Source organism: Limulus polyphemus, unplaced genomic scaffold (assembly GCF_000517525.1).
Source record: "Limulus polyphemus unplaced genomic scaffold, Limulus_polyphemus-2.1.2 Scaffold852, whole genome shotgun sequence".
Taxonomy (NCBI): Eukaryota; Metazoa; Arthropoda; class Merostomata; order Xiphosura; family Limulidae; genus Limulus; species Limulus polyphemus.
Window position 1 is genome coordinate 257,727 of NW_013666462.1, and position 11,826 is coordinate 269,552.

Below are 11,826 nucleotides of genomic sequence, written 5' to 3' on the forward strand. Positions count from 1 at the left end.
ACAATGTTTTACAACATTCAGGAATATCTACAACACTAGGTGACAGTTTTCAGCTGCATATTAGTGACGTCACAACTGTGGCTATGGCTATTGTTGGGAAGTGCGAGTAGTGTGTTCATTTTCGGTTTCGAGTATGACGAAAGTCTTTTATTAAGTGCTAAGTAATGATATATTTGTAAAATTGTACACAAAGAAAAATAAAGATGACAGACATTTTTAAGTCCGCGCTTGGCTATTTTTCTAACAACATGCCACGAGAAGATCACGAATTTGTTGGGCAAATAGTAGAATTAGGAACACAGAAACTGCGTGTAAAAAGAGTCATCGCAGAAGGTAGGCGTATTGTTGTTAAGCCTAAGTTTGACATTTAATGAATTATTTTGTTATTACTCATTTTACTGTATTAGTGTATGCACATTTCGTTAACAAATTATTTAATAATTAAAATCAGTATGTATTAAAGTAATGAGGAATGTTGGCTGGAAAAATTGGGAACAATTTTATGAATTATAAGTTTTACTAAATCTGCTTTTTTAAAGTTAAGATTAAGTTATACTTATAAGTTATAACATTAATTAACTTAAAAGTTATAACAGAGTTATATGTATGTATATAATATATATATATATATATATATACACACACACATATTAGTAATACTGATAGTCTACTCCTAATTTATTAATTATAGACCCAGATGATTTGTATGTTTTACTTTGACTCTGAGTGCTTAATTCATGCACTGATGATGTAGTTAGTATCAACAAGTAAAAAACTAATTATTTATCTTACTCTTAGCATGGATTCAAGTTCAGGAGTATTACATGTTTTCTAGTTGTTGGAAATGGTATTTACTTAGTTTACTTATATTTTCAAAGAGCTTTTAATAAGGTGCCACAAAAAAATTAGTTAAGATTTAAGTAAACCACATTGGTTAGGGTTAAGGAACTTGGGAATACTTATAGACTTATAAATTTGAATGTAGAATGGTTAGAAAAGAAAGCAAAAACTATAACTTGAGGAGTACTTCAGGGGGTGAGTACTTTGACCTTTGTTTTTTTTTATTATTATTTACATTAATGATAATGATATGGACATAATTAGTAAAATTTGCAGATGATCTTAAAGTTAAACTCTTGGATATTTCTTGCTGTATTAATGATGTTGAAGTATTACAGAAAGACTTGGATTGGATAAATATTGGACAAATTGTGTGTAATTATAGCAAGGGCAAGATAACATATTTGGGTTATAATTTGAATCACACATCTAATATAAATGGCATCCAATAGTATGATTGATTAAAAGGATTTCATATGACAGATATGTCACTCAAGCCATTAAGATAGTGCTATTTACTTAATATAAATGTAGGATGTATTTATAGATGTTTATTTAAAAGTCAAAACAGGTAATTATCATATACAAATAACTAGTTAGGCCTCTTGTACTAGTGTGTACCTAAGAATTTATTTAGTTATTGTACAGGGTTCAGAGGGGGGTAACAAGTAGTAGAATGATTTCAGAAATGGGAGGATTATCTTATGGGGATAGAGTAAGGTCTTTTAACTTGTTTTATATTGAGAAAAGAACACTAAGAGGTGATCTTATTGGCATACAAGTTTATATGAGGGATTGATAGGATAGAAGGCTATGATTTCTTTTATTTTCTAAAAAGTGGGTTCCTTGTCATCAAATTCATTGTGTTATGTTCCAAAGACAGCAGGATGAAAGTTTAAGATATGAAAAAACAGGTTAAGCTGCAGTTAAAACAATTTTATTTTTGTTATAAGTGGTCAGCCTATAGAATAGTTTGCCTTCAGGTGTGATAGAAGTTATACAAGGAGATTTATGATAGGGTTTGGGTATAAGAAAAGGGGATTTCTGTCTGTAGTTTGGAGTAGTGTGAAAGTAGAAAATAGGAGAGCATAAATGGTCTAGGTAACCCCTCATTATAATTATAAAACACAATGAATGGTGTGTTGTAACTAATATTCAAATATACAGTTACTAAGTGCAAATTTTGGTTTATTGGCATTTACCAAATGTGTTACAATTACTGAAATCTGGAGTTATGTACCATCACTTTGGTACAGTTATTTATGAATCTAAGTTCCCAAACTGACAAATATCATTTAAATAATTGGTCAAACTATCTGAATTCTAAGTTTTAAATGTGTAAACTTTTCTGCTATATACTGCCAGAAATTCTACATTTGTGTTTCTGAAAGCACCACACATTCAAGAACCACATTTATAAGTGTGTGTGTGTGGAATTAAACGGCAGTTGTATAATTCATATATGGGAATTTCTACATAAAATTAATTTTCCACTTGTTATAAAAAAAATCAAACTCATCAATGAATGTTAATAATTTAAGGCTTAATTATAATTAATGAATAAAGCCATTGCTCTCTGTCTTTGACATCTGATGTAGGTCTAAGGTCAACATTTTGTGTTAAAAATTAAACTTCTTGTGTGTGTGAGTGAGAGCAACTGCCTAATTTAGTTTTTGAATTTATATAATTCTTTATTACTATCAGTAACTAAATTTATATTTTTCAACAAATATTTCTTAATTTTAAATCACATTTTTTTTTGTTAATTCTATTAACTTGTCTATAAACAATGTCAGTCAAAGAGCATTATGACTTTTGAAACCAGCTACTATTATGATGTATGGATTTTTTTTCCCTATTTTGAAGGTAACACTCTTTCTTTCTCCAAACTATGACCCTGTCTTGATTCTTTGTCGGTTAGCTAATTTAATTCTTTCTGTATTCACATCATGCTGTAGAGTTCAGAGTATAATGATTATTTACAGGTGGATTTGGGTTTGTGTTTGTGGCACAAGATCCTACAACTGGAAAGGAATATGCTCTTAAGGTAAGGTTAAACTTTATTTTCATATTTTGTTTTATATATAATGTACTTAGTTCTAAAAATAGCATGTACTTTTTTTTTTTGTTGATTGTGTATTCTGGCTTGAAAATATTTTGGTAAGAGTTCCATATGGCACCCCCACTCAATTTTAAAAAAAATTCATCAGAGTAATATTTATGTATTAATAAATCATATTAATAGTATGATCTGATAATTTTAATACATTTTTATACCACTTACTTCATTAATTAGATGTACAATCTTCTTGGGGATAAACTTTACATATGTCTTGTATAAAGACATCAAAAAGGCTACTTTTATCAGAATATAATGTTCTCCACATGTATTCACACAAATGCTTGTCAAATGTCTTTGCCCTTGCCCCAATTTTTCTAATACACCCCTTAAAATAAACCCTTTTCCAGAATCGTTTTTTATTTGCACTTCTACAATTTTTGGGTGGGGGTGCCATATGGAACTCTTTCCAATATTTTAATGATAGATACCGGTTAAGTATAACTTTCTCAGCTTTTTACTTAAACTACCTAAGACAAATCACAGATTTTTATTTCAATTATTTTAGACAAAGAATCAAAATGTTTTTCAACTGGGCAGGTTTTTTCAGTTATCAAAAATTTTTTTAGAAATTGTTCTGAGCTGATGCTGTTCTTCAGGTTAAGTATATCATGTTCTTGCTATAGAGCTAGTTTTACATTTTTGGATGCACTTTAAACAGTGTGAAAAAAGAAAATTTTTCCATCTACTACTGTTTAGCCAAGACACGGCTATGTTCTTAAAGTGCAGTTTTTTATTGATCTTAAAATAAAAACATTTCTTTTAGCACATACAGTAATATTTACAAGTATCATCACTAATTTGACATCATATTTGTCTCTGCTATGGCAAACTAACATAAAGAAAAATATGAGTAATAATAATTGATGTATGAAGTACATTAGCTCCTTCATGCTCAAAGTTATCAAACTAAGACACAAAAACAACTTTAAACATGATATAAATACTACTTTTGATATAAAGGACCTGATACATTTTAGCAACTTGTGGTTGCCTTCTTCACAGGTTTTTTTCCTACTGTGTAACAACATACTTATAACATTCAAGAATGGTGCAACATTGCTGTCTAGAATTATATAGTAAGAGTTTTATATACCCATTGGCTTGTCATAAAGAAATGCTTTTTTTATAATTATTTCTATGGTGTCAGAGTTAAACCATTGAGGAAAAACTTTTCTGTATATGATTTTAGCAGGATTCCAATTGATAATATACTGGTAGTCCTTTTACATTATGTGATAGGCTACAGCTGATTTGTCCATTACTCAAGTTTTATTATGGTTTTGGTGTTCTTTTATTCTTGTTTGCAGTGATTATTTTATTTGCCCAATGTAGATTTTGTCACATTCACAGGGTATTTAATTAATTTCTTATTTTTTGTATCTTGAATTTTGTCTATTCTTTTATAGACATTGTTTCATAACTTGTTCATAGGCTTAAAGCTACATTGACCCTTCTATCTTTTGAATACGTGTCAGGTTTTACTAGGAACTTGAGGATAGGAAGTTAAACATGTATTTTTTTTGTCTTTATTGTTATGCTTTGTTTGGTTATTTGTTTCTTAATTTTGAAGTATACTTTGCCAATCATGCTAATTTTCTGCCTTTGGCGTAACATAATAACAATGTTTAGGGACAACAAGGGACCTATTGGTCCATCTTGGCTGTCACATCATCTAAATTAAACTATTATAAATCTTAAATCCATCCCTTATCATTCATATATTTATCAAGCTTTCTCTTAAACTCACTTAAATTGACTGCCTCCACAAAATCCAAAGGTGACCCATTCCAGAGGCCATCCACCCTGTTAGAAAAATAAAACTGTCTTAGTTGAATATTTTGCAATAATTTTTATAAGAAATTCAGTCCCTTAGCAACAGCTTCATCATCTGAATAGATATTAAGCATTCTTCAGGTCATAGCTTTAAAAATGCCTTTTACTAAGAGAAAGAGTGATTTGATCTGATTTCTGGAAACAAACTTGCATCTCTAGACTTTCTTTGGACTTCCGTTTTTAGGTTACAATAAAGGTCATGTATAATTAATACATCAAGAAATGGCAACTTGTCATTATTTTTGACACAAATGTAATACTTGGATTTCTACCATTTAAATATGAGAGAAAAAGTAAAGTTGAATTTAAATTCTTTAGAAACAAGGTGAAAGTATCATACACATATCATGTCCAGAAATCAAATGTGATAGGTGATTTTTGATAAATTTCCTCATCAGATTTATCCTCATAGATGTCATATAATATGGGTGACAAAAGGGAACCCATACTTAGAGCATGGTTTGATTGATAGTAATGCCCTCATAGATTATATACTTAGACATTACACATAGTGGGCAGGTGCTAGAGGATTGGACATTGGCTGTTTACTTCTTTTTTTTTAAGATAGATGATAAAAACTGTCCCAGTAGTTACTGGAAACAAGAAGAAAAGAATACAAAAATCATTGTAAAAAGAAAAAAAAAAGGACAAATCAGCTGTAGCTTATCACATAACAGAAAAGGACCATATTGTCAATTGAAATGATCCCAAAATTATTGCACAATGAAACCATGTGGACAGAGAAACGTATGTGAATCTCTAGAAATATTAAAGCAGAGAGATAAGATTATAAATCTAGACAAAGAACAAGTGTTATACCAAATATATGAAAAAGTCTTTTCTCAGTGAGTTAACTCTGACATTATAAAAATATATTTTAAAAAAGTATTTCTTTATTAGAATACAGTTCTTATACAATACTCTTAATATATAATTCCAGATGGCACTGTTGCACCATTTTTGAACTTAATAATTACCATTACACACTAAGTAAATACCTCTAATGAAGACAGTAGGGGCTACAGAAGCATTTCAGGTTTTTAAAATTATAATACTATTTTAATTTATGCTTTATAAAGTTATTTTCATGTCTTAGTTTGAATGATACACACACATTTTCTTGCACTTGGGTGAGGCTTGGTGTAAACATGTTGCTTATTGAAATTAGATTAAAAACTGATAAAATCAATCTAGAGTAAACATCTAAGATCTACACCAGAATCAAGACATCAGAGTGTGAGTTTTGTTTGTACTTTAAAAAAAAAGTTCCAAGTTATAATACGTTATTTTGGTAGTGATGTATTAAAGTTTCAGTTTCAACATCTTTGGTATAAATGTAGATTTGCACTGTTAACTCTTTAATGAAAGTAAGAAATAAACTTCATAGGTGTAAACATATGAAAACATAAATTTTTAAGTACTTTCCCAAGGTTCATGTTCTTAAAAGAGACATAGGTAAAACTTCTCTAACTTTAATGCAGTAACAGTTTAAGTTGTTTAAACCTTATTATGCATTATACAAGTATCAGCTTTGGTTTAAAATAAAGAATTATTAATAACTTGATCTTTTTTATCAGAGACTTTTGGCAGCTGATGAAGAAGCAAGTAAAAGTATTTTGCAAGAAATATCTGTACTTGTATCCTTATTGTATTATTAAGTTATGAAGGAAAAATTGTATTTTGTTTCTTAAGTTCTTAAATCATTTCAATAACATAACCTATAATGGGGATGATGATTGTGAAACAATAGGCAATTTTTTTCCTGTTTTTATGTATTACCTTTTCTTTCTTACTAGTGTCTCCTTTTTTATTTGTAACTTTGTTTAATGCAAACTGGAGTTTATTATGAGACATTTCTATTAAGGTAAATAAAATAATGACCTTTATCTCCAGAATGTATCTTTATTACCTCATTATTTTGTTGTCATAGTTTCATCAGGAGTTATCAGTATTCTAAAAGTTCAATTTAAACATTTTTCAATTACATCATTCAATACTGTATAAGTATGTATTTCTGCTTTATTATTTCTCTCTTGAGAATGATACCTGAATCGTAGCCTTAACTTAAATTAGATGAGATATTTTAACTCCAAATACCTTTATAGTGTTCGTTCTTTCCGTAGTTCATTGTATATTATGCTTTATAAAAACAAGGTGTCATAATTAACTGTTGTAGTATAAGAAAAAAAAGGGTATTATTTAACTGTTATAGTATAAGAAAAAAAAATGATAATTTTATTTTGAAGAATAAATCTAGGCAGATAAGCAATATTTAAAGCCATATAATATTCTTATACAATGTGAAATTTTGAGAATGGAATGCAGTTATTAATTTTTCATTTGTGCTAGAAGATCAAAATATGTATTGTATATGAAAAATGTACTTGAAGAAAAAGTTTTATTTCAGAGTTTAGTAAAATCTCTTGAATCATTATGTATATTCAGTTCTTTTCTCGTACCAATTGGTTATTGAAAAATTTGTTTATCTTTTTTAACCTCATCTATTTTTAATGTAAGCTGCTTCAAGGGTTTAAAAAGTAGTAAAATAAAAAAACAAGTAAAGAATGTCATACACCCATAAATATTCTTTATGAATAAAAATTAATATACATATAAAGAATATTAAAATGGTAATTTTTTATATATTATGACAAATATAAATTTGTGTGATCACTTAAACTATACCAAAATTGTTTGTGTACAAATAGTAAGTTTGTTTGTTAAAACAAGGTTTTACTTGAAAATCATTTGTTCATGAAACTCGTACAGAATAGTTTCCGAGAATATTGTATTCACATAATATTACTGAGATGGGAACTAATGTTTAAAAGTATATATATATATTGGTGATGGAAGAGTATTTAACACCTTGTAGGATTCTTTTTTCAAAAACCCCTAAAACTATTCTTGGTAGACAGTGGATCTTAATTTTCAGCAATAATTTTGATTCCATCAGAGTACTAAGCCTACCTTAAAATGTAGTTTATGATAAATTACTTAACCCTTTGAATACCAAGCTGAGTATCTTAGGTACTAACAGTTTTATATTGGGTCAAGTTTTTACTGTCATTGGTACATTTGGTCCAGCACCATATAATGTCTCATTAAAAAAAAAAACAAATAATGTTTAATTTCATTTTATCTTTTCATATATCACAGATGCATTAGTTGATACCATCAAGAGAGGTGTACATGAATCATGATTGATGTCATATGTATCTGATATTTTAGTAATAAGATGGTTAAATAGCTTAACAGCCCTGCAGAAAAAGCTCTCAGGCCACTCTAACATCATAAAATTTATGGCAGCAGCAGCTATAGATAAGAACCAGTCTGATCATGGCAAGTCTGAATATCTTTTATTGACAGAACTATGTACAGGTATGTATTCTTTGAATATTTTCAGTAACTGTATAAAATGTCCAGGTCTGGCAATTATGAATGGTGTAGTATAGATATCAGAATGGCATATGCTGTTAGAAATTGTAATTTGTCCTTATTGTTGTTTAATGATAATGTAAGTGGTTTGCATGTATATGTTCCATTTAAGAACACATTAGAAATAAAGGCTAGATGACAGCCACATTTTGTACATCTATAAACATTATCTGTGATATAAAAAATGGAGAAATAATCCTGGAATTGTTTTATTTCTTATTAACAAATAAATCTGTTTTTTATAATATAGAACCTACTTTTAACAGGTTTACAGTTAAATGTTTTTTATGGTACATGATGGCTGTAGATGTTGGGGACATGAAGAGAACAATATTTAGCATATCATATGTGAACCTGCTGTATTTTTCAATTTTAGTAGTTTGAGAATTAGATACTTTACATTAAGATAATTTTCTTCAATATGTTGTTTTAATTTTCCAGGAGGACCTCTTGTGGATGTTTTGAAAGCTAGACAAAGTCCTTTAATGTGTGAACAAGTTGTGCAGATATTTTATCAGACATGTCAAGCTGTTCAGCACATGCATAAACAGCAGCCTCCAATCATTCACAGAGACCTTAAGGTTGACATTGTTTCACTAAAATTGTGTATTTTAAATAAATTCACTGTTTTAGAATTTTTTAGTTTGGAAATTTGTTTTTTTAAGGTTTATATTTTTATCAGAGGAACTTGAAAAGAAGAAAGTAACTTTTCAGTTGTTTTATTAAAATAGTAGAAAAGTTCAATTTATAATTTACCGAAAATACACTTTTGTAAGAATTTTTTGCATAATTTAATATTCATAATGTGATCTAAGCTCAGGCCAGATTATCTGAAAATTTATTTTGTAAATTTGTTTTTTTATTATCTGCAACTGGAATATTTAAGCATAGTCTCGTATGTTATATCTTTTCATACTGAATTAATATTATGTAAATTACTTTAATATTTCTTAAGCAGTATTACTGAGTATAGTTTTTGAATACACAATTGCTTATAATACAAGCTATGGTTGAAATACACTATTTTTGTCGTATCACTTTTTATTCTCTTTATTTTCTGATCTAAGAATGAAAATAAAGGCTTAACTTTACAAAATTTAAAAAGATGAATTCTATGTGAAGCCCTTTTTCTTATCATAATTTTTTATTTGTTTCCACACAATTTGTAATTATTAATTGTTCATAATTCACATTGTATATATATAGTTAACATTATTTTCTTTTATTAGATAGAAAATTTACTATTGAATAGTAGAGGTGAATTAAAACTTTGTGATTTTGGATCTGCGACGACAAAGTCCTATCAACCCGATAGTTCTTGGACTGCTATACAACGTAGTCTTGTAGAAGATGAAGTAAGTTAAATAGTTGTTGGTATTATAAAGTTTTTAGGTTTGTGTGTTTAATTAAGAGTAGAATAACTAATGGTCAAGCATTTTTACAAACTTTCACTGCAATTGTGCAGTTTTCATTCACATTTGCGTAGTCTACAAATACTAAACTATTTCCTATTTTTACAAACTGAAATTCTTTTAAGATGGAACCTTGATTGTAGTACATATAATTTGTTTTGAAATTCAGAAGAGGAATAAAAATTAATAATAATGACTCAAATTTGGATTGGAGCATCTAATGAAAGAAACTGTAAAATAAATCTAGTTGAACTGATTAGAGGATGCTGTCTGAGTTTAAGTATCATTAGTTAAAGAACACTTTTTATTTTGACACTTTCCCCAAATTTATATTATGCTAAAAAGTATAATGCTTATGTGTAGTGTAAGACTTTAACTAAAGTTAAATATAAAAATTGAAGAGTCAAAATTAAGCTAAGTAAATAAAAATAGATTACAAGTTGACAAACAAATCATTACAAAGCTTAAAACAAGAAATGTGATACTCTGTATAAAATTATTTAGAACACATAATAAAAAACCTCCATGTGAGTGGTACTCAATTTTGCATTGCAGATGTTTTTGACAGTATTTGAAGTTTGTCTTCTAGATATTATTTATATCAATATTCAATTGGCACTTGTGTAAATGCTCAAAGTAAAAAATTAAATTTCAGTAAACAACTATTTGTTGTACACAATTCTAAGATAGAAAATGTTAATGGAAAAAACTTGATATATGTATAAAATATTATGAATGTGAAAAAGTTTATATAGGACAAACTAGAAGAAATTTAAAATACAGAATAAATGAACACAAATGTTAAGAACAATAATATTACTATCTCATTATTAGCAGAACGTATTGATGAAACAAAATACACAATTCAATGGGGAAAATTATTATTTTAACAGGATGTTAAATGTAATTCATATGAATTTATTGAGATAATAAAAAAAAAAGGTAAATTTAAAATATTAAATAAGAATGATGGACCTCATGGAAATGTTGTCAGCAGATGGTACGAAATTATTTTAATATGTAAATTATATAATGATGATTTTCTGTAAGTGTATAAATAAATGTGATTCATGCACAACATTGCATTCCCGAAGATGATCTAGTAAACACGTCGAAACATGTTGGGTGTATGAAATTGTTTCCAGTGTCATTAGAGGCTTTTCTTTCTGTACAGTAAGTTATTTAATGTTTTATTGTATGTTTGAGATGGGAAATAGTCTCGTTTTAGAATTATATACAATAAATCATTGTTTATTAGAAATTGGATTTTTAACTTTGATTATTTATACCAGTTTACAACTCGTTTAAATTTTTTTGGTATCTCACTTGTCAGATATAACTTGAAGAGTGGCTTCTACAACCAAAATATATTGTTAAAATATAAAAAAGATTAAGTATATATATATACAAAATATAATTGATTTCAATGTATAATAAGAATTTTTACTCATCTTCAATTCTAAAAAATAACATTTTGTATTACCAAGGTATCTGTAAAGAAGAAGAATGTTTTGTTGTGACTATTATAAAAATCTCTGCTAGCTCCCGGGTACCCACTTGTAATTAATGCTTGATAAATATCTGTTATTATGGTGGGTACTGTAAGTATGTAGCTGTGTAGGCTGATTTAATAGAATCCCTGTGCTGTCATGTAATATATTTATTCCATAAAAAATTTTATTTAACTCTAGAATTATTGGAGCTGCGTATGGCCTAGTAGTTAGTGTGCCAGGCTGTGGGTGGATCTAAGGGTTTAAAGTTTGTACCCTCATACAGTAAACGAAATTACACTCCACTATTTGTGACCAAGGGTGCATTGAATTAAAGTAGCCTAAGAGATGTTAGTGCCTTCCATCAAGTCAATTAATTCAAAGTTAGGAACAACTAACACACACAGCTTTTGTGTAGTTTGCACAAATTTCTATAACAAACAGTCAGTAAGAACTACCAATAAAGTCATCATCTTTTTAAGAACATTTTGCTAAACTTGTTGTTAAACACATGTTTAAACAAATCTATTCAATTATGTACAAGCTGCCCAGTGTCGGCTAACAATACGAAGAACTAAATTGTGGCGCAATGCTACAAGTTCTTCAAATACCTATAGAAAGATAGGTTTTCTTTTTTGTGAGTGTAAACATTTAAATACACCATTTAGATTTTGTATACCTACACTACTAT

At 28.4% G+C, this 11,826-nt stretch overlaps 1 protein-coding gene across 1 annotated transcript in view; it reads left to right on the forward strand.

Annotated features, from left to right (window-relative positions):
* The first annotated feature begins 76 nt into the window (after positions 1-76).
* The window catches only part of LOC106460874 (cyclin-G-associated kinase-like), a 42,299-nt gene continuing 30,549 nt past the window's right edge, over positions 77-11,826 (forward strand). Inside the window, exons 1-6 of the mRNA XM_013920629.2 lie at positions 77-333; positions 2,826-2,887; positions 6,373-6,432; positions 8,062-8,176; positions 8,675-8,814; positions 9,463-9,588. Coding sequence (XP_013776083.1) covers positions 204-333; positions 2,826-2,887; positions 6,373-6,432; positions 8,062-8,176; positions 8,675-8,814; positions 9,463-9,588 — 633 coding nt within the window. The 5' untranslated portion in view covers positions 77-203. The remainder of the gene's footprint in view (positions 334-2,825; positions 2,888-6,372; positions 6,433-8,061; positions 8,177-8,674; positions 8,815-9,462; positions 9,589-11,826) is intronic.